At 34.0% G+C, this 24544-nt stretch overlaps 2 protein-coding genes across 2 annotated transcripts; both read left to right on the forward strand.

Annotated features, from left to right (window-relative positions):
- Positions 1–3381: 3381 nt before the first annotated feature.
- On the forward strand, positions 3382–5721 carry LOC117921805 (putative disease resistance protein RGA3). Its single transcript, XM_034839765.1, has one exon. It carries the CDS (start codon positions 3382–3384, stop codon positions 5719–5721), a length of 2340 nt encoding a protein of 779 aa, XP_034695656.1.
- A 14667-nt stretch (positions 5722–20388) lies between these two features.
- LOC117921806 (putative disease resistance protein RGA3) lies at positions 20389–22083 on the forward strand. The gene is made up of 2 exons (XM_034839766.1): positions 20389–21051; positions 21121–22083. The coding sequence occupies exons 1-2, from the start codon at positions 20389–20391 to the stop codon at positions 22081–22083; spliced, it is 1626 nt and encodes a 541-aa protein (XP_034695657.1).
- Positions 22084–24544: the final 2461 nt, after the last annotated feature.

Raw genomic sequence — 24544 nt, forward strand, 5'->3', positions numbered from 1 at the left:
GTTCAGACTCATCATCTACATTCAGGTGTTCAGAGCCACATTACTAGCATTTAGGATTGCCATTTTCTTTTAGATTAGCATTCAGAGTCATTCTTATCGTTCAGAGCCACATCTCTATTTTTGGTGTTCAGAGTCACCATCATTCTCAGTTTCGGTGTTCAAAGCCATCATCGTTTCACAATTTTTTGGCGTTCAGAGCCGCATCTCCAGTTTCAGCGTTCAGAGCCACCATCCTTTCTTATTTTGGCGTTCAGAGCCACCATTTCTGCCTAGTTTGACGTTCGGAGTCACCATTCCTTTCCAGTTTGGCATTCAGAGCCACCTTCTCTTTTCGGTTTAGCGTTCAGAGCCGCATCATTACCTTGGCATTCAGAGTCGTATCTTCAGTTTAGCGTTCAAAGCTGCTGTTTGTCTTTAGCTCGCTATCTAGAGTCGCGTTCTCAGTTTCGGCGTTCGGAGCCATCATCACTTCTTAGTTTGACATTCAGAGTCACATTCTCGGTTTTTGGCATTTAAAGCCATTATCGATTTGCAGTTTGACATTCAGAATCGCATTCTCAGTTTTGGCGTTCAGAGCTATCATCGCTTCTCAGTTTCGGCGTTCAAAGCCATCACTTCTCAGTTTGACGTTCAGAGTTACACTCTCAATTTCGGTGTTCAGAGCCATCATCGGATTTCAGTTTGGCGTTCAGAGTCGTATTTTTTAGTTTTGGGGTTCAGAGTCATCATCATCGCTTCTCAGTTTTAGCTGTTAGAGCCATCACTTCTCAGTATCGGCATTTAGAGCCATCCTCATCGCATTCTCAATTTCAGCATTTAGAGTCATCATCGCTTCTTAGTTTCGGCGTTTAGAGCCATCACTTCTCAATTTGACGTTCAGAGTCGCATTCTCAGTTTTGGCGGCTAGAGCCATCGTCACTTCCCAGTTTGACGTTCAAATGTCGCATTCCCAATTTTGGCGTTCAGAGCCATCATCGGTTTCCAGTTTGGCGTTCAAACCCATCGTTCACAGTTTGACATTCAGAGTCGTCATGATTTATCCACAGTTCAGGCGTTCAGAGCCATCGTCCACATTCAGGTGTACAGAGTCATCCTTTCTCTATAGTTTGGCATTTAGAGCCCGTCGCTCACAGTTTGGCGTTCAGAGCCATCGTCCACATTCAGGCGTACAGAGTCATCATTTCTCCACATTTTGGCATTTAGAGCCCATCGCTCACAGTTTGGCGTTCAGAGCCATCGTTAACAGTTTAGCATTTAGAGCTGCCATGATTTATTCACAGTTCAGGTGTTTAGAGTCATCATCCACATTCAGGCGTATAGAGTCATCATTTCTCCATATTTTGGCATTTAGAGCCCATCGCTCACAGTTTAGCTTTCAGAGCCATCGTTCACAGTTTGGCATTTAGAGCCGTCATGATTTATCCACAGTTCAGGCGTTCAAAGCCATCGTCCACATTCAGGCGTTCAAAGCCATCGTCCACATTCGGGCGTTCAGAGCCATCATTTCTCCATAGTTTGGTGTTCAGAGCCATTGTTCATAGTTTGGCATTCAGAGCCGTCATGATCTCTCTACAGTTTGGTGTTCAGAGCCATCGTTCACATTCAGGCTTTCAGAGTCATCATCTCTCTGCAGTTTGGTATTTAGAGCCACTGTTCACAGTTTGGCATTCAGATCCATTCTTTACAGTGAGGCATACACCATTTCCCAACAGTTTGGCTTTCAGAGCCATCGTATCCTTAGTTTGACGTTCAGAGCCACCATTTCTCCATAGTTTAGCATTCAGAGCCGTCTTTCATGGTCAGGCATTCAGAGTCATTGGTCAGCTTGGCATTCAGAGCCATCATATCTTCAGTTCAACATTTAGAGCAGTCAGCTTAGTATTTAGAGCCATTAGTCAGCTTAGCATTCAAAGCCTTGAGCTCGTGACCCAGAGTCATTTTCACCCTTTAGGTGTTTAGAGCCACTACTTTCTTTCATAGGTGTTTAGAGATATTTTTTAAAAATCAAAATAAAAAATCATTTTTTAAATCAACTTATATAAATAAGTTTTTGGTGTTTTAATTTTTGAAAAGAGTTTTTGAAAACAATTTGCGCAGAGGGAATTAAAATACCTCTTTTGAAAGATCGATTGAAATCTCACTCATACATAGGATTTCATTTCCATTGAAATCGTTTTTTATTTCATTCTTATTATTATTAAAGTTGCCTAAACACGAGAGTGAATAAGAAAAGAAATTAATGAGATTCTCATTTATGAATGAATGAGAAAAGAAATGAAATTCTCATTTATAAATGGATGAGAAAAGAGATAAAATATTCATTCTTACTCCTATTCTTGCGTACCAAACATGGGTTATGAGTGTTTTTAATATACAAGAATATCAATCGGCATACGAATGAAACTGAAGGTGCAGGATAACAATAATTTTGATAACAATGGGTTGTGGTTTTCGTAAGAATGAGTTTACTACTTAGTTTGTTTTTTATTTTATTAATATTTGAGTTACATTGTTTGTTATTATTTAATGTCATAATATTGTTATATATTAAATAAATGAACTTTAAACTTATAAAAATAATCACTTATTTTTTTATTATTTTATATAATTAAGATAATGCAATTGAAAACCCATAATTTAAAAAAAAAAATCAATTTAATATATTTTCAAATATCCCAAATTACCAAAAAATTTTACATTTTTATTTTATATAATTAAGACAAAATATTTTAAAAATAATATGTAAAAATATTGCAATTTAATATATTTCTAAATATCCCAAAATTCCAAAATAAATTACAATAACAAAAGTTTATAATGATAAATTATATAATTAGTTGTGAAATTGGTAATTAACCAGTAATGATGGTTTCCAAATTGTCTTTGAGTGTTAAGAAAATACAAAAAAGAAAAAAAGAAAAAAAAAAGAAATCTAGGGTTTTAATTTCATTGATTACTCGCTCATTTTTATATAGTGTATATTTTGGTTATGAATTTATTATTCAAATGTGTGTTCAATTATTGAAATTAATTCATTAATTTTTAGATTTTGTAAATTTAGAAATTAAGAATATGAAATTCTCACTTGTTTACTTATCAAAATTAACTAAAATATTTAATTTTATTGATACGTACGAGTTATATTTTGAAGTTATAATTGGAGAAACTTTACCCCACACACCTAAATTATTCAACACCGGCTCCATTAATTTAAACTAATGACCCCACGCGCCTAAATTATTCAACGCCTGCTCCATCGCTCAAGTCAACCAGCGCAATAAAGCTTTAGATCCCATCCCCCATCTCACTGGTCTTCTTCATTCATCCTCCATTCCTCCTCATTCATCAATCCCATTCCCACCTTCTTCAACCGGCACCCTGATGGCGGATGCTCTCCTTTCTATTGTCTTAGATCAGTTGGGTTCTCTTATCCAACAACAAATTCATCAGGAAGTTTCTCTGGTTGTGGGTGTTGAAACAGAAATCCAAAGCCTCACCGACACACTCCAGGTCGTCCGAGCTGTTGTTGCAGATGCAGAGAAGAGACAAGTGAAGGAGGAACTTGTCAAAGTTTGGTTGCAGAGGCTTAAAGACATCGCCTACCAAATGGACGACGTGCTGGATGAGTGGAGCACTTCTCTTCTCAAATCTCAGATTGAGAGAGCTGAAAGCCCTTCCATGTCTAAGAAGAAGGTAAGCTCCTGCATTCCCTCCCCTTGCATCTGTTTCAAACGAGTTGCTGGCCGTCGTGACATTGCTCTTAAGATTAAGGATATCAAACAGCAAGTTGATGACATTGCAAACCAGAGCAATGGGTTCAATTTTACATCCAGATTTAGCAACGAGGAACCACAGAGGCTTATAACTATCTCTGCAGTTGACATTTCAGAGGTATGTGGTCGGGATAAGGACAGGGACACCATACTAAGGCAGCTGTTGGGTGAGAGTTGTGAACAAAACTTGGGCCCCTACATCATCTCCCTAGTTGGGCTGGGAGGTGTCGGCAAGACAACTCTTGCTCAACTAGCCTTTAACCTCCATGAGGTGGAGGCCCATTTTGATATAAGAATCTGGGTCTGCGTGTCTGATCCTTTTATCCCAGTAAGAATTTTTAGGGATATTTTTGAAGCCCTCTATGAAAAGCCTTCCGAAGTCCATAATCCTGAAGTTCTACAGAAAAAAATTCAAGCATGTATTGATGGGAAGAAGTTTCTCCTTGTGCTGGATGACGTGTGGAATGAAGACTATCAGTTGTGGGAACAACTCAAGAATTGTCTCAAGTGTGGAGGTCGTGGGAGTAGAATTTTAGTGACCACTCGCAATGAGAGCGTTGCTAGGATGATGAGAAGCACATACATGCACTCCTTAGGAAGCTTACCATTAGAGCAATGTCGGGCATTATTTTCCCAAATAGCTTTTTGGGGGAAGAGTACTGACAAAATTGAAGAACTAGAAGAAATTGGCAAAAAAATAGCAGACAAGTGTAAGGGGTTACCTCTTGCCGTTAAAGCTTTAGGGAGTCTGATGCAGTCCAAAAATAATAAAGAGGATTGGGAGAATGTTTTGAATAGTGAAATGTGGGAATTGGATGTTTTTGAGAAAGAACTGTCCCCTGCCTTATTGTTGAGTTATTATGATCTGCCCCCGCCACTTAAACAGTGCTTCTCATACTGTGCGGTTTTTCCCAAAGATCGCACCATTCAAATAGACGACTTGATTAAGTTGTGGATGGCACAAAGCTACCTCAACTCTAAGTCAGACAGAGGGATGGAGACAGTTGGGAGAGAGTACTTTGAAAACTTAGCAGCTCGGTCTTTCTTCCAAGATTTTGAGAAAGATGAAGAGGGCAACATAGTAAGGTGCAAGATGCATGATATAGTGCATGACTTTGCTCAATTTTTGACCAACAATGAATGCTTAATTGTGGAGGATGATTGTGAAAACCTAAAGACAAACTTGTCCCGTCAAAAGGGCCGTCATGCAACTGTAATTGTGCATGGAAGTACCAGATCCTCTTTCTCCGTAAAAAACGCGAGGAATTTACACACACTTTTAGTTGTGTCTAACGGGTATAGAATTGACTCATTTCCACTTGATTCATTCCAGCAATTCAAATATCTCAGAGCAATGGATTTGAGCAAGGATACCTCAATTAAAGATCTCCCAAGCCAGGTGGGTGAATTCATACATTTGAGGTACCTTAATCTATCATATTGTGAGAGATTGGAAACATTGCCCGAAACAATCAGTGAGTTATGCAACCTGCAAACCTTAAATGTTCGCTATTGTCTGAGGCTTAGAAAACTACCTCAAGGGATAAGAAGTCTAATTAATTTGAGACATCTTCAAATTAGAGCCGGTTTTTCTATTCTAAGAGGCCTGCCTAAGGGAGTCGGAAGATTAACATCTCTTCGAACCTTATCCTGTTTTATTGTTGGTGATGAGAATGGAAGTGATGTGTGCAAAATAGAAGAAATGAGAAACTTAAAGGAGCTTAGAGAGCTTGAAATAACAGGATTGAGCAAAGTGGAAGATGCAGGGGAGGCTGAACAGGCAGAATTGAAGAATAAGAAAAAGCTCTATGGTCTGACATTAAGTTTCGAACCATGGACGAGTCAACCAGTAGGGATGAAGGAAGTGGCTGAAGCCCTACAACCCCATCCAAACTTAAAATCTCTGTACATAGCATGGTATCAAGTCAAGGAATGCCCAGGTGGATGATGGAGCCGTCAGTACTCCAACTAACACAACTTTTCCTTTCAGATTGTGATAGATGTCAGTGCTTGCCTCCTCTGGGGGATCTCCCACTTCTCGAGAGCTTGGAAATAAAACGGATGGAGCAAGTGAAATATGTTGGTGGTGAGTTCTTGGGATCATCATCAAAAATTGCATTTCCAAGGTTGAAGCATCTGTCTTTTGCAGACATGTTAGAGTGGGAAAATTGGGAAGTAAAAGAAGAAAAAGGGAAGAAAGTAATGCCATGTCTTCTTTCCTTGAAAATAGATCGCAGTCCAAAGCTTACGGCAGTACCGGACCTCCTGCTCCAGATGACACCACCAATTAAGCTTTCTCTTACCTAACCTTGTCTTTTCTCTCTTTTTCTTCTGTTCTCGCCTTTTTCTTTTCTCTTGTTATTTTTATTTGAAAAAAAAAAAAAAAAAAGCGGGGTAAAGAGGAAATAGGTGGAAGCTCTTAACATTTGTCCATTGGCTCTGCACCGGCTGCCCTCCATGCAAGTAATTATTCTCTATTCTTTTTAATTTTGGTTTTCTATAATTATTTATCTCATCTCTTTTTTTTTTCCTTTTCCTTTTTCCTCTTTTATAAATTTATTTATATATTTTAGCAATTCCATAATTACTAATATTTTAGTTAATTATTTATAAATGTAAATTCATATATTTGTCGTCCCTTATTTTTTAAAATAAGAAGTAATAATAACTTTTATATAAAACATATCATTTTTAATACAAAATTATGAGCTTATCCTACCTATATTCTTGAAAACTACTTTCAATATAAAAATGGTAAAATTAATTTTTAAAACTATTTTTAAAAATCATAAATCTTTGAAGGTAAGTATGTAAAAGTTTCTTTATTTTAGATATCGGTTACTATTATTTTTTTTAAAATAAAAATAAATAAAAAGTGCATCCAAACCATAGCAGTTCTCCATTTTAAATCAATTTGTTTTTCAAAGTAAAAATTTCTTTAATTTTAATTTTTTTTTTTATTATTTGAAAGACATTTAATTTAATTTCCCAAAGGCTTGAGAAATAACTAGTTGGAAAATTCTATTCCTTCCTTAAGTCTTAAGTCAGAATATTCTCTTTTGACTGTGATAATTGATGAAATGCAGGTATGAGACTCCATAGGGCATATTCCATCTGAAACAACCTTTCAAATGAGGAGATGTAATTGAGTTTTTGGTATGAAAGTAAGTCTATCATTGTATTGGATTTCATGATAAATGAATGTAAAGTTGTGATGAGAACACATTCCATTACATAAAAGTGTATCCTTTTTTTTCTCCTCCCTCATTTGTTGATCTAAAAATACTATATGTAAATTATTCTTTAGTCTTTCTTGTTTGATAATTTTTGTCAAATAAAAATAATAATAAATTTGAATAAATATATGAGAAAACTTTAGTGGGTTTAAACATTTTTTCAATTTTTTTTTACTGTGTCTTTTCTTTATGTCACATTTAATTCGATCATATATTTTGCTCAAACTTTGCAAAATCTAAGTACAATTCTATAATTTGGATAATATGCCAAATTACAAATTTAACAAATTTTGTTATATTTGTAAGACGGATTTTATGACAAGTGAAAATGGTTTGATAGCTTATTCAAGAGAAAAAGTAAAAATAGTTTTTTCAAAACAGTTTTTAAAACAAAAATAATAAATATATTCATTTTTAGTCATTTTAAATTTCTTTTAGGCTATAACTCAAGCCAGAACTAACTCAAAATCCACATAAATATAAAAAAAAAAATGAATACATAATATTATTATTAAGAGGATCTCTCCCTTTATTAAAGAGAAAAAAAACATATAAGTTATGTTTTGTTCTCGAAAAATATGAGGAAAAATGTGAAGAAAATAAAATAGAGAGGAAATGTAAAAGGAGAGAAAAACAAAGAAAAATAAAAAAATAGATTTAAAATCAATAAATTATTTTATATATTATTTTAGACTTATTTAACTTATTTTTCATTTTTTATATAAAGATTAAATAATTTAAAAATGTAAAAAATTTAAAATCTAATTTTAATTATATTTTATTTTCTTTCATATTTCCCATGTTGAAACCAAATATGAGAAAATTATTTTTCTTAATATTATTTTTTTCTTTCTTAGTACTTTTTAGGAACCAAACATAGTCATAATATTTTGTTGAGATGATTTTTCTATTATTAATATATATATATATATATACTACAAGTTAATGGAAAGCATTTTTTTTTAATAGTTTATAATTATTTACAACCTTATTAATTCCACTATTTTTAAAAGAAAATTCTAACTTTAATTGATTGAAATTCTTGATTTTTCATAATTTAGGAAAGAATTGAAAATGAATATTGTAAAATATGACTTTTCATGATAGGCTCAAAATTAATAAAAGTTTTAGTATTGTAATTTTTTATCATACGACGATAAATAACAGCCATAACAAAACACTATTCATCCTTCTTTTAATGTATATAGGCATAGATATAAAAAGAATTACTAAGCTAAACAACCCCTTTAGCTTTCATTTGGATCTTGAAAACATTGAGGAAATATACAAAAAAGGAAAAAAGAAGAAAAAGAAAATATAGAGAAACATAGTTGGGGAGAAATTACAAGAAAAGAAAAGAGATAGAAATAAGAAATCCAAATGGAAAGTTTGAAGTTGAGTGGTTTTAAAACTGTTTTACTTGAACCACTCTATTTTCTTACCTATTGGTTTGGAATTTTTGTACTAAGCTATCAAAGTCCAAACGAGGTGAAATTTATAGCCTCGATTCCTTAGAGAGTCTAATATTATATGAAAAATACTTTGGGGTATAATTTTATTCAAAACTAATCCCAACAATTTTGAGAAATATAATTAGTCCAAGCCATTTCTGTGAACCTCTCCCCTATAATTTCCAAATATGTCTAGAATTTTGTCATAGGGTAAATATGGTCTAAATGTAACAATACTTGAATGGTCAGACTTATTATAGATTCTATCATTTGGTAAAATAATAAGGGATTTTAATACTTTACCAAAAATTCACAAAAATTTAAAAACTACCAACTAGTTAGAATTAAAAAAAACAAACAAACAAAAACAAAAACAAAGTATTCCTCATTAGTCGGAAATCCCCTTTTTTCATGAAGTTACCTCCATAAACTCAACTTAATCTATTAGATTAGATTGTTTGAACTTGATTTGGGTCCTTCCAATATTGGAACAAATTGGGGTTCACCTATTATGAGTTAAAAGGTATTACTAAATCCCTTTTGAGTATCAATATCATAGAATATCATTCTCATCCAGTACTTCTAACAATTTATATGTGAATCAAACTTATAATACAATATTTTTCTTCACTCTCTTGTAAACCAAACAGTCCAAGAAGTAAAAAAAATAATTTATATAGATATATATAAAATTAACACATATAAAAATCTAATTTGTAACAACACTTGCCCAAAGAAGAAGAGGTGGAGAAGAAGAGGACTTCACATTGATTATGTTTTACTTCTACCTAAATAACAGTACATTTCACATTGATTTTAAAAATCGTATTTAACCTCAAAAGTATTCTTAAAAAAAATTAATATTTTATAAAATTTAGAAAATATTTTTAAAAATCTGAAAAATCACTTATAATATTTTTTTAAAAACCACTTGGGGTATATTTGGTACTAATTTCAAAAAGCATTTCTAGTATTTTTAATACTTAAAAGATAAAAATTTTTAAGTGTTAGAAAAATTAAAAACACTTCCTAGAATCACGGTTAAAAGCACCCTCAATAAATGATTTTCCTAAAATCACTTCTAGATAATTCACTTACATTACAAACATTTCAAGTAAAATGACTGTAAAATGCAATTTAAGTCAAGCTTCCTTAATGCACATGATCACTAGTTAAATTGACAAATTTGACTTTGTGACTCTTTGTTGATCTTGTAAATTGTTCTTTTTTTTTTTTTTTTTCTATAACCAAAAAAAAACTATTAAGATTATGTTTGCTTCCTAAAAAATTAAGGGAAATTGTGAGCAAAAGAAAACAGAAAAAAAATAAGTATTAAAAAAAAAAAGTGAAGGTAAATAAAAAATAGTTTCAAAATCAACAAATTATTTTTATATATTTATTCAAACTCATTTTACTTCATTTCTTATATTATATAAAGATTTAGCTAATTTTAATTATATTTGATTTTTCTTTATATTTTTCATAATGAAATTAAATATGAGAAAATTATTTTTTTAAATATTTTTTTTCTTTAATATTGTCCAAAAACCAAACATATTTGGTTCCAAAAAAATGTGGAGAAAAGAAAATAATGAGGAAAAGTAGAAGGGAAAAAAAAGGAAAGAAAAATAAAAAATAAATTTAAGGCCAAAAAATTATTTTTATATATTACTTTAAATTCATTCCACTTTTTTTAACTATTGGATATAAAGAATAAATAATTTGAAATACATAAATTTTGAATTAATCTTAATTGTATATATATTTTCTATATTTTTCTTAAGACAATTAAAAAAGAAAATCATTTATTTATTTATTTTTTGTTCCTTTTAAGGTTTTACCAGTGTAGAATTCATCTTGAGCTTGGATATTGTCGGTGTCTGGACATGCCCCAACTTAAACAATAACACTCGTAGTTTTGGGTGGGGTTGTTAAGATACAACATCCAATACCCTGTTGGTATGATATAAACAGGCAAAACTAGAGAGCTAGAATGAGTAAAGATTGTAAAAAGATATTTGTGTGAATTCTGTCCTGACAAGGGAGTGAGTACATATACATTTCTTTTGTTAAGCTTAAACCTTTAATATTTGCGATTTTAAATACAATATATTTATATATATTTTATCATTAATAAATCTAATAATTTTTAAAATTTATTTAAAGCCAAAAAAATCCAACCACTATTAGTTTCATTTTAAAATTCATCTAGAATGATTATATTAATTTGTCTAGTATGCCCAACAATATTTTTCCAATGTTTTTCACTAGTTAAAGAAACCCTAAATAAGAGACATTAATGTGTTCAATTTATTAGTCATTTAAAAAAAAAAAAAAGAATAATAATTTATATATCAAAATTTAAGTTGGTTAATACCAAAATTTTTATGAATAAAACTAGAGTGGGACGATTATGAAAGTTTCTTCAACACATAGTGATATACTTTTTCTAGTTAATTTTAATTTAGGTTAATACACTCCAAATCAAACAAAAAATGATGTATTCAATTTACTAAAGAGTTTATTAATTTGTAGAAATTGATAAATTTTGGTTTATATATATATATAGTAGATGTGATAAAGAAAAAATGGTTATGTACATATTTAATTAGAAAAAATAAATAAATTGCCCTTGTTTTTATGTTTGAATATCATCACTTTATGTTTCATTTCATGATGAGGAACTCACCGTAGAATGGAATCTAAGGCCAACATCTCTAGCAAATTTTTTTTTTTTTTCATTACATTTTATATAGGTAATATTATTTATATATATTTCACTTCCATTGAACAATTATTTTCTTTAGTCAAGTTTGGTTCGAGAAAATATAGAGGAAAAGTAGAAGAAAAAAAAAAGTGAAGTGAAATAAAAAAAATAGGTTTAAATTTAATAAATTAATTTTATTTATTTTTCAAATTCATTTTATTTATGTCTTTCTATTATATAAAGATTAAATAATTTTAAAAAATATAAATTTTTAACAAATTTTAATTATATTTGATTTTTTACAATAAAATCAAATATGAGAAAATCGTTTTCCTTAACAATTATTTTTCCTCAATAATTTTTAGAAACCAAACATAACCTTAAAGTACTCTTTAAATTAATACAAAGAGTTAAGTTATTCTTTTTGAGTCATTTCACTAGTAATGTCTTAATTAACTCTATGTTAATGTCCTTATGATAAAATAAGAGAACATAAGAATATCATATTATATTTTTTATTTTTGCTATGAAAAATATAAAAATAAATAAATAAATATAATAAAAAGCACCAGTCCTCCTCCTGAAGCTTGTAAAAATATATTCATGGCCAATCATTTTAGCTTATGGTAGAAGAAAAGGCAAAGATTGGAAAGCACAACACGAATCCACTTGGTTTCTACTTTTGCTTTATACATCAGATAAACTAAAAGAAAGTATTTGGAAAAAGAACAAGCGAAAGGAAAGGAAAATGATGAAATGCATCAAGGTGGGAATCACTTTTTATTAAAATTCTGTTGTTATATTTACTCTTATATTAGAAATATAAAAAAAAAAATATTTTTAAAATTAGTTATGGTTGTAAAACAAGGACAAATATAATGTAAATCAAAGTAGTAGAGATAAAATATATCTTACTTTGATAATAATATATAATAGAGAAGAAGGAATCAAAGAAAAGAATTGAGAAAGTGGAAAAGAGAGAGAGAGAGAGAGAGAGAGAGAGAGAGGAAGAACTTTTCTTTATTTTTCTCGGAATGCTCTTACATGGGGTGTAAGAAGCCTTTTATAGGCTTCATAATATGAACTCCCATTACTTATCTTAAAGATGAGTAAATGGAGTTCATAATGACCATCAATGTGGTCATTCACTACTCTTCATTTACAACACTCCCCTTGGATGACCACCATATTAAAAGAATATGCCTCATTAAAACCTTGCTAGTAAAAAACCCTATAGGAAAAACCTAGCGAAGGAAAAAGAGTACAATATTCTTTTCTTGATATATTAGGACTACCTCGCTAAAAACCTTGCCAGTAAAACCCAGTAGGACAAAACCTGGACGAAGGAAAAAAGAGTACAGTACACTAACACCCTTTTACAAGCTTACTCACCCTCATGTCGATATCCCTGAGCTGACGCATTCCAATCTTGTGTATTAACTTCTTGAATGTTGAGGTTGACAATGATTTTGATGATTTTGTGAATAAATCTGCTAGATTATCACTTGAGCGTATTTGTTGCACATCAATTTCACCACTATTTTGGAGCTCATGTGTATAAAAGAATTTTGGTGAAACGTGTTTAGTTCTATCTCCTTTAATATAACCCCCTGTTATTTGTGCAATGCATGCAACATTATCTTCAAATAATATTGTTGGGTCACCTTTGATAGAGGAGAGTCCACATGATTCCCAAATATGCTGGATCATAGACCTTAGCCATATACATTCACGACTTGCTTCATGAATTGCCAGTATTTCTGAATGATTTGATGATGTGGCCACCATTGTTTGTTTGACAGATCTCCATGAAATAGCAGTACCATTATAATTAAACACATACCCTGTTTGTGACCTACCTTTATGTGGATCTGAAAGATATCCTGCATCTGCATATCCAAGCAATTGTTGCTTTGATTCCCTTGAGTAAAATAAACCCATATCGGTAGTCCCACGAAGATAACGCAATATATGTTTGACACCATTCCAATGTCTTCGAGTTAGAGCGGAACTATATCTTGCTAATAAATTGATAGAAAAAGCAATGTCGAGGCGTGTACAATTGGCAAGATACATAAGTGCACCAATAGCACCAAGATATGGTACTTTAGGACCAAGTAACTCTTCATCTTTTTTGCAAGGACGAAATGGGTCCTTTTTCACATCAAGTGATCGGACAACCATTGGAGAACTTAAAGGATGCGCTTTATCCATATAAAAATGCTTCAAAACTTTCTTAATGTATGTTGATTGATGTATTAAAACTCCATTTGGAAAATGCTTGATCTGCAGGCCGAGACAAAATTTTGTTTTTCCAAGATTTTTCATCTCAAATTCATTTTTCAAGTAATTTGTTGTTCTTATGAGCTCTTCAAGAGTTCCAACAAGATTTAAGTCATCAACATACACTGCAATAATTGAAAATCCAGTTTCTGATTTCTTAATGAAGATGCATGGGCATATAGGGTTATTCACATACCCTTCTTTTAGTAAGTATTCGCTAAGGCGATTATACCACATACGTCCAGATTGCTTTAATCCATACAAGGATTGTTGTAACTTGATTGAGTACATGCTACAAGGCTTTGTACTATTTGCTCTAGGCAATTTAAATCCTTCAGGGATTTTCATGTATATATCATTATCCATGGATCCATATAAATATGTTGTAATAACATCCATGAGACGCATATCCAGTCCTTCTGAGACTACCAAACTAATTAAGAAACAAAATGTGATTGCGTCCATGACGGGAGAATATGTTTCCTCGTAGTCAATACCAGGTCTTTGCAAGAAACCTTGTGCCACTAATCGCGCTTTATATCTTATGATCTCATTTTTTTCATTCCGCTTTCGTACAAATACCCATTTGTACCCAACAGGCTTTACATTTTGGGGAAGTTGTGTTTTCATGGGCCAATATGGTAATAATATTGTTTTTGGAACCCAGGTTTGTGAAATGGGAAAAACATCTGTTAATGTGGAAACTTATATCAGTTTCATGCACTCTGAGCTGGCTGTGTTTTTTCTACCGAGCTTGCCCCTCCAGGTACCCATTCCTCTCATCTTTCTACACTCTGTCACGGAGGCGAAGCAGAGGTTCCCACAAGAAAACCCTAGCGTTCAGTCGTTCTTTCTTCCCTCTCTCTCATTTTTGCAGCCATTCCTCTCATCTGTCTTCACTCCGTCACCGAGGCGAAGCAGAGAATCTTGTATATTTTTCAACAATTTCTCTCATTTAATTTCTAAAGCCTTTAATCCCAAACTCCAATCTAGTTTTCTATCTTCAGCCCCTTCTCCTCTCAAAGTCCTAACCATTTGAACCCGATCATCCCAATTTCGTCACCCCTTCGGATCGAAGAGGGTGTGAAAATTTGCAAAATTTCACACATTTGAAAGTATAAACCTTTACTTGAAAACCTGAATCGAAATTTTTGTTGCTTGTGGTAATTGTGAAGAACCAAATGGAGCACTTCATTGAAACAAGGTCGAGTTAAGAAGACGGCTTGAGGAGGGTACGTGTTGACTGAAAATCTGGTTTAGGAAAGCGAACCGGAATGGAAGCGACAACGCTGATATATTGGGTTCATGAAGAAGAATCTCGTGTTCTTCTCATTGGATCACATTTTTCTGTAACCTTCACATCAAATGTGAAGGTAATTAATTTGTATTTAGGGTTGTTTTTTTAATATTTTTTTTGTTTAAACTGGAGCAAAAGAGTGATTTTCGAGTGGTTGTTGTATTTGCAATTTTTCCTCCATTGGTGAGGGCATAGGCTGAGGCGAATGTCGATTTTGGATCGTATGAGCGGCTGTTCGATCTCAATATTTTTGTGTATTGGAGACTCATGAAATGGAAAAATGTTGTGGACATATTTAGAAATTGGGTGGAAAACTTGTGTATTTATTCAGATTTTTAGACTGATGGTAATAATTGATGAATATAATTAGGCAATATCATATATTGGCGATTAAAATGCATAAATTATGTGTTGGTTAGTAGAAATTGTTGGTAGTGTTTGTGAATTTGTAATGTTTGTTGGAATTTGTAGTGTACATCTTTTGTCAACGAAGACAGAATTGTTTCATCGCATCAGGTACTACCTTAATGCAAAACATGTACTACCTTAATGGGCTTGAGGTACTACATTAATGTACATCAGGTACTATCTTAGTGCATATTTGAGAAATGTTGTTGTTGTGTGACTTAAGACACAATTAGTTCATTTCATTACACATTGCAGCATGACATTGTTATGTTCTCATAGGTTACTCCATCGGTGGCGTATGTAATCATAACAAATTTCATGTACTACCTTAATGCACATAAGGTACTACCTTAATGATCTTCAGGTACTACCTTAATGTACCTCAGGTACTACCTTAACGCACCTGCGAGAAATGTAACCATTTTGTGGCTTCAGATTTTTATTAGTTAATTTCATTACCTATTGCAGCATGACATTGTTATGTTCTCATAGGTTACTCCAACGGTACCTTATGTAATCATAAGAAATTTCAGGTACTACCTTAATGCACATAAGGTACTATCTTAATGGTCTTCAGGTACTACCTTAATGTACCTCAGGTACTACCTTAACGCACCTGCGAGAAATGTAGCCATTTTGTGGCTTCAGATTTTTATTAGTTAATTTCATTACCTATTGCAGCATGACATTGTTATGTTCTCATAGGTTACTCCAACGGTACCTTATGTAATTATAAGAAATTTCAGGTACTACCTTAATGCACATAAGGTACTACCTTAATGGTCTTCATGTACTACCTTAATGTACCTCAGGTACTACCTTAACGCACCTCAAGTACTACCTTCACGTGCTGAGATGGGCTGCTGACCTGGATATCTGGAGGGGCAATTTCGGTAGAAAAAAAACAACCGGCTCAGAGTGCATGAAACTGATATAAGTTTCCACATTAACAAATGTTTTTCCCATTTCATAAACCTGGGTTCCAAAAACAATATTATTACCATATTGGCCCATGAAAACACAACTTTCCCTTACATTTTCAGGTGTTTGGACTACAGGTTCAAAAACTTCTCGTTTTGTTAATGAGTTTAACTCTGCCTGTATAGCTTCTTTCCATTTTGGCCAATCATTTCTATGTTGACATTCTTCCACATTTTGTGGTTCAAGATCTTCATCCTTTCTTATGATATCAGAGGCCACTTGGAAAGCAAAAATATTGTTAATAACAATATTATTTCGATCCCATTTTTCTCCCATGTGTACATAACTTATTGAGATCTCACAATTTTCAGGTATCTGTGCCTCTTCAGGGGCTTTTCGTTCAATATGTGGCTCTTCATGGGCTTCTTGTTCAATATGTGCCTCTTCAGGGGCTTCTTGTTCAATATGTACCTCTTTAGGGGCTTTCTGCATTATTTGTGCCTCTTCTAGGGCTATAGATTTATCAATTTTAAATTGATCAATCATTTTGATGCCCTCTTCTAGACTGCCGAGTTTTTCATGGGTTCTCCTCTTCCAAGGAGTTACATCCTTTGAGCCAACAGGTCTACCACGCTTCAAATGTATCTTAGATTCATTTGTTAACTGTCCTACACGGACATCAATTCGTGTTGGAGTATTTGTAGTCGGGATATGTGACTTTGTCACATTCTTTGTATCAATGAATGCATCTGGTAATTGATTTGTAAGATTTTAAAAATGAATGATCCTTTGAACTTCTAGTTCACATTGATTTGTACGAGGATCAAGATGGGTCATAGTAGATGCCTTCCAACTAATTTATCGTCATTCTTCAGGAATCGACTTTTCTCTCCCTAATGACGGGAAAACACTCTCATTAAAATGACAATCCACAAAGCGAGGTGTAAAACATTGTCTGTCAAAGGTTCAAGATATCTTATGATAGATGGAGAATCAAAACCTACATAAATCCCAAGTCTTCGTTGGTGACCCATTTTAGTGCGTTGTGTAGGTGCAATTGGTACATATACTGCACAACTAAAGATTCGTAAGTGAGAGATATTTAGTTGTTTTCCAAGCACAAGTTGTGAAGGGGAGTATTCATGGTAAGTTGTAGGTTGAATACGGACTAAAGCTGTAGCATGCATAATAGCATGTCCCCAGGCGGAAGTAGGTAATTTAGTTTTCATTAGTAATGGTTGAGCTATTAATTGGAGACGTTTGATGAAGGATTCTGTTAAACCATTTTGGGTATGAGTATGAGCAACAGGATGCTCAATATTTATCCCTACTGACATGCAATAGTCAGTGAATATTTGAGAAGTAAATTTGCCAGCATTATCAAGACGTATTGTCTTAATTGGATAATCTGGAAATTGTGCTCGTAATCTGATTATTTGTACAAGGAGTCTAGCAAAGGCAACGTCACGTGTAGAAAGGAGACAAACATGTGACCACCTAGTAGAAGCATCTATTAAGATCATAAAATAACGGAATGGTCCACATGGTGGATGGATAGGCCCACATATGACCCCATGTATTCTTTCTAAAAAGACTGATGACTCAGATATGACTTTAGTAAAAGATGGTCTGATTATCAATTTACCTTATGAGAAGGCAGCACATGAGTATTCATTGGGCGAAATAATCTTCTGGTTCTTTAGTGGATGCCCATGTGAGTGTTCGATTATTCGACGCATCATTGAAGACCCTGGGTGACCTAGCCTGTCATGCCAAAGGATAAAAACTTTTGGGTCGTTGAACTTCTGGTTCACGACAACATATGATTCAATAGGCTTTATAGTTGTATGATACAACCCAAAGGAGAAAGCCGGGAGTTTTTCCATTATAAGCTTCTGGCCAGATATAATGGAAGTAATGTAAAGATATTCTATATTATCTTCATTCATAGTTTCAATATGATATCCATTTCTACGGATATCTTTAAAACTGAGCAAATTTCTTCTGGATTTTCTAGAATATAAAGCGTCATTTATATGGAATCTAGTTCCATTTGGCAACGTCATGTTTGCTCTTCCAGAGCCTTTAACTAAGTTTGTAGTACCAGATATGGTACTTACATTAGCTTTTATTAATGTCAATAAAAGGAAATATCTTTTATCTCGAAGAATTGTGTGCGTGGTCGCACAGTCTGCGAGACATACATCATCCTCATTCATCTTGAGACCAAATAACACATGGATTTTAGATATAACAAAAAAATAAGGCATAATGTAAATAACAAAGTAAATCAGATGTAAATATAAGACATAATAATATATTATTTCATATATAAAGTAACATCAATCAATGTTAATTTTCTCATCATTTATCAAATGGTCTGTTTTTTCATTGGGACCTCTAAAGAAATCAATGTCATAGTAGGTTAGGTCCAATCTATCACAATCGGTAAAGTTCATCTCTATCTCTTTTCCTTTAGCTTTTATTGATGCTTGGTAAAGGTCGACCAAATGTTTGGGTGTACGACAGGTACGCGAACAATGCCCCTTCATACCACATCTATAACAATTATTCTCATGGTTCTTAGGAGGTTTATCTTATAAACGCTTCCCATTTTCTTGTATTGTCTCAGTATTGTTCCACTTCTTGTGGTGCAATGAGACTTTCATTTTCTGAGAATTATTACTATAAGAACCATGGTATCGGGGATTTCTTCCACAACCACGACCACGTCCTCATTTTCGTTCACGTCCACGAGTTTGGGACGATATTGCATTTACTTCAAGGAATGGTTCAGATCCAGTTGGACGAGATTGATGATTTCTCTTCAAAAGCTCATTATTTTGTTAAGCAACAAGAAGACATGATATTAATTCAAATATTTTGTAAATCTACGCTCTTGATATTGTTGCTGTAGGAGCACATTCGAGGCATGAAACATAGTAAAAGTTTTCTTTAACATGTCTTCCTCTGTGATTTTTTCTCCACACAGCTTTAATTGAGAGTTGATTTTGAAAAGTGCGAAGTTGTATTCACTAACAGTTTTAAAATCTTGCAACCTTAGGTGCATCCAATCATATCGAGCTTTTGGGAGAATCACATTTTTCTGGTGGTCATATCTTTCCTTCAAAAGTAAAAGGGTCCTTCACAGTAAGATACTCATTTTTTAAACCTTCATGGAGGTGATAACGAAGGAAAATCAATGCTTTTGCGCGATCCTGCCGGGATGCTTGATTTCCTTATTTGATCGTAGCTCCAAGGTTCTTGCATCAAGATGTAATTCAACATCAAAGATCCAAGATAGATAGTTCTTTCCCAAAATGTCAAGTGCCACAAATTCGAGTTTTGTGATATTCGACATTGTCAAATAACTTCATATATATGACAAAACAATATTATTAGAATCAGTTATAATAACTTGATAGCATTTGTATAACTTTGATTATAAACAAAATCAAATAATTTGTTTATAACTTTTAACAATATGTAACAAAACAAATCAACAATAATATAAATATGTAAAATTTTATTCTATATAAATAACTTCAAGTCTAAGATATGAGAATCACCTTCAGAGCAATTCGTGTTGATAACGTGTTGTAAAACAAGGACAAATATAATGCAAATCAAAGTAGTAGAGATAAAATATATCTTACTTTGATAATAATATATAATAAAGAAGAAGGAATCAAAGAAAAGAATTGAGAAAGTGAAAGAAAGAGAGAGAGAGAGAGAATGAGAAGAAAAACTTTTCTTTCTTTTTCTCGGCTTCATAATATGAACTCGCATTACTCATCTTAAAGATGAGTAAATGGAGTTCATAATGACCATCAATATGGTCATTCACAACTCTTCATTTACAACGGTTATAAATTTATATATTTTTAAATTATTTAATTTTTATATAAATATTTTCAATTAATAAAATTTAAATAACATATAAAATAATTTCTTAATTTTAAATTTATTTTATTTTTAATTTTCTTTTCTTTTCTTTTCTTTTCTTTTTTGCATTTTTCACACTTTTCCACATATTTTCCCGACCCAAAATAGCCCGTTAAATCAACAACTTTCACCTTTGCTTTAAATAATAAATAAATTAAAAGTTTTTGCTTTTGTGCTATTCTGTGCTGGCATGTCTTACTGTTAGAATGATTTTTTTTTTTTTGGCCAAAAGCCTGCAACGCCTCAATACCTTCATGCCTCTACCTCCATCATCCTAAAGCTCCACATCCCATCTTTCCATCTCACTAGTCTTTATCCATATTCTTCACTCCTCCTCCTCCATCAATCCCACCTTCTTCAACTCCTAATGGCGGATGCTCTCCTTTCTATTGTCTTAGACCGTTTGGGTTCTCTTATCCAACAACAAATTCATCAGGAAGTTTCTCTGGTTGTGGGTGTTGAAACAGAAATCCAAAGCCTCACCAACACACTCCAGATCGTCCGAGCTGTTGTTGCGGATGCAGAGAAGAGACAAGTGAAGGAGAACCTTGTCAAAGTTTGGTTGCAGAGGCTTAAAGACATCTTCTACCAAATGGACGACGTGCTGGATGAGTGGAGCACTTCTCTTCTCAAATCTCAGATTGAGAGACCTGAAAGCCCTTCCATGTCTAAGAAGAAGGTAAGCTCCTGCATTCCCTCCCCTTGCATCTGTTTCAAACGAGTTGCTGGCCGTCGTGACATTGCTCTTAAGATTAAGGATATTAAACAGCAAGTTGATGACATTGCAAACCAGAGCAATCGGTTCAATTTTACATCCATATTTAGCAACGAGGAACCACAGAGGCTTATAACTATCTCTACAGTTGACATTTCAGAGGTATGGGGTCGGGATAAGGACAGGGACACCATACTAAGGCAGCTGTTGGGTAAGAGTTGTGAACAAAACTTGGGCCTCTACACCATCTCCGTGGTTGGGATGGGAGGTATCGACAAAACAAGTCTTGCTCAACTAGCCTTTAACCACGATGAGGTGAAGGCTCATTTTGATAAGAGAATCTGGGTCTGCGTGTCTGATCTTTTTGTCCCAATAAGAATCTAGAGGGCTATTCTTGAAGCCCTCCAAGGCCAGTCTTCTGATCTCCATAATCCTGAAGTTCTACAACAAAAAATTCAAGAATCTATTGAAGGGAAAAAGTTTCTCCACGTGCTGGATGATGTCTGGACCGAAGATTATCAGTTGTGGGAACAACTGAAGAATTGTCTCAAGTGTGGAGGTGGTGGGAGTAGAATTTTAGTGACCACTCGCAGTGAGAGCGTTGCCAGGATGATGAGAAGCACATACATGCACTCCTTAGGAAGCTTACTATTAGAGCAAGGTTGGGCGTTATTTTCCCAAATAGCATTTTGCTGGAAGAGTACCCACAGAATTGAAGAATTAGAAGAAATTGGCAAAAAAATAGCAGTCAAGTGCAAGGGCTTACCTCTTGCCGTTAAAGATTTAGGGAGTCTGATGCAGTTCAAAAATAATAAAGAAGATTGGGAGAATGTCTTGAATAGTGAAATGTGGGAACGGGATGTTTTTGAGAAAAAACTGTCCCCTGCCTTGTTGTTGAGTCACTATGATCTGCCCCCGGCACTTAAACAGTGCTTCTCATATTGTGCAGTCTTTCCCAGAGATCACTTCATTGAAAGAGACGACTTGATTAAGTTATGGATGGCACAAAGCTACCTCAACTCTAAGGCAGGCAGAGAGATGGAGACAATTGGGAGAGAGTACTTTGAAAACTTAGCAGCTCGGTCTTTCTTCCAAGATTTTGAGAAAGATGATAAGGGTAACATAGTAAGGTGCAAGATGCATGATATAGTGCATGACTTTGCTCAAATTTTGACCAACAATGAATGCTTAATTGTGGAGGATGATTGTGAAAACCTAAAGACAAACTTGTCCCTTCAAAAGGGTCGTCATGCAACTGTAATTGTGCAAGGGAGTACGCGATTCTCTTTCCCCGTTAATAACGCGAGGAATTTACACACTTATAGTTGTGTCAGAAAACAGGTGTAGAATTGACTCATTTCCACTTGATTCATTCCAGCAATTCAAATATCTTAGAGCAATGGATTTGAGAGGTAATGACTCAATTGTAGAACTCCAAGGGAGGTGGGTGAATTCCTACATCTGAGGTACCTTAATCTATCATGGTGCACGAGTTTGAAAGTATTGCCCGAAACCATTTGTGGTCTATGTAATCTGCAAACCTTAGATCTTCGTTATTCTATTGACCTTAGAGAACTGCCTCAAGGGATGGGAAATCTAGTTAACTTAAGACATCTTTTAATTAAGGGGAGTGGAGCTGGGGGGCTAAGAGGCTTGCCCAAAGGAGTTGGAAGATTAACATCTCTTCGAACCTTACCCATTTTTATTGTCGATGAGGTGTGCAAAATAGAAGAAATGAGAAACTTGAAGGAGCTTGGAGGAGAGCTTCAAATAAAACGACTGAGCCGTTTGGAAGATGCAGGGGAGGCTGAAAAGGCAGAATTGAAGAATAAGAAAAATCTCCTTCATTTGACATTAGAATTCGGACCAAAGAAGAGACAAATAGTGGGGATGAAGGAAGTGGCTGAAGCCTTACAACCTCATCCAAACTTAAAATCCCTCGGCATAGCATGGTATCAAGTCAGCGAATGGCCTAGGTGGGTGATGGAGTCATCATTACCCCAACTAAAACACATTTACCTTTCATGTTGCACAGAATGTCAGTGCTTGCCTCCTCTGGGGGAACTCCCACTTCTCGAGAGCCTGAATAAATACTCCTTACGTGGGTGGTGAGTTCTTGGGATCATCATCAGAAATTGCATTTCCAAGGTTGAAGCATCTGGCTTTTCGAGGCATGTCTGAGTGGGAAAATTGGGAAGTAAAAGAAGAGAGGAGGAAAGTAGTGCCATGTCTTCTTTCCTTGGAAATAATTTCAAGTCCAAAGCTTGAGACATTACCGGACCTCCTGCTCCAGAGGACACCACCGTTGGATTTGAGCTCCAGGAGTTGTGATGTCTTGCAAGAGAAGTGGCCCTGGTTGCCTAGACAAAGAGGATGTTTGGTATGATTAAAACGCCCCACCTATTCTCTCTTTTAACCCCCTTTTGTTTTAAATAAAAATAAAAATACTCCACTTCCTTTTTCCTAACCCTGCCTTCTTTTTTCCCTGTCTTTTCTCTTTTTTCCTTCTTCCCTCACCTTTTTCTTTTCTCTTGTTATTTTTATTTGGAAAGAAATAAATAAATAAAGTAGGGTAACGAGGAAATAGGTGGAAGCCCTTAACGTTTGTCCATTGGCTCTACGCTAGTTGCCCTCCATGCAGGTAATTTTTCAATTTGTTTTTCAAAGTAAAAATTCATTAATTTAAATTTTGAATATTCCCTTCTGACTTTCAAAATTGATGCAGTCATCTTAAACAACCTTTCATGTGAAGAGAAGTAATTAAGTTTTTGGTATGAAAGCAAGTCTATCATCATATTGGATTTTATGATAAGTAAATATAAAGTTATGATTCATGTGTGATTAGAAAAGATTCCATTGGATGTAAGTTTATCTATCGGAAATTTAGGTTTTAGGTTGTTGATGTGGAAAATATATGGTTTTGACAACCCAATTTTACATATTTCAAAATTGATAATGTAATTAGAAAATATTTGGAGAATCATGCACTTTAAGCTTATGTGTATTTCAATGCCAAAAATACCCTTCACCTTGTCAGCTGTATTCCACATTTGAAAATTCAAAAGAGAAAAAACCCTCTGATATCAGAAACCAATATCTCTCTCATATTCTGCTTTTCCCCTTCTCTCTCCCATTCTCAATCTCAGAAACCCAAAATGCTGTAAAACCTAACCTCTTTCATTTCTGTAACATTCTCGTCTCCCATTTTGTTCATAAACATCAACAGCCCAAAACCTAACTTTCCAAAAAAAAAAGTTATAGTGCTGCAGAGGAGAAGAATTTATCAGGTGGATGTGTTGGTAAATGAGAAACGAATCAGGAGGAAGAGACACGGGAGGAAACCGGGAAGGGTGATCTCCTTTTTGTTCCCAAGTTACTTGATCCATAAACCCTAATTTCTGAAACGAAGATCAGGTCCGGGGAAAATTGGTAATCAGAATCAATGGTGGGTGCATCAAGCTTATAATCTCGCGCACTGGTTCAGATCTCACCCTACACCTTCTCCGCCATCAGTATCGCCATTGCCATCGGCGTTTCCGTCTTGGGTGTCGCTTGGAACTTTCTCTTCCCTTCCTCCCTTGCAAAATCCACCAAAATAAAACAACAACTAAAAATTTTGCATTCTTGTCAAACTAGCGGAGGTTTAGGTTAAATTGATACATTATATTTGCTTTTTTTTTTTTTTTTTTTGTTGGATCATTGTTTTGATGGTTGTGTTATTGCTGCATTTTTAGGGGAATTTATATAACTGGAAGTAGTTTAACGGGTTATTTGTTTAAAAGTGCCAAAATAAGGTGGTATTTGGAAA

This window comes from Vitis riparia, chromosome 9 (assembly GCF_004353265.1).
Source record: "Vitis riparia cultivar Riparia Gloire de Montpellier isolate 1030 chromosome 9, EGFV_Vit.rip_1.0, whole genome shotgun sequence".
NCBI lineage: Eukaryota > Viridiplantae > Streptophyta > Magnoliopsida > Vitales > Vitaceae > Vitis > Vitis riparia.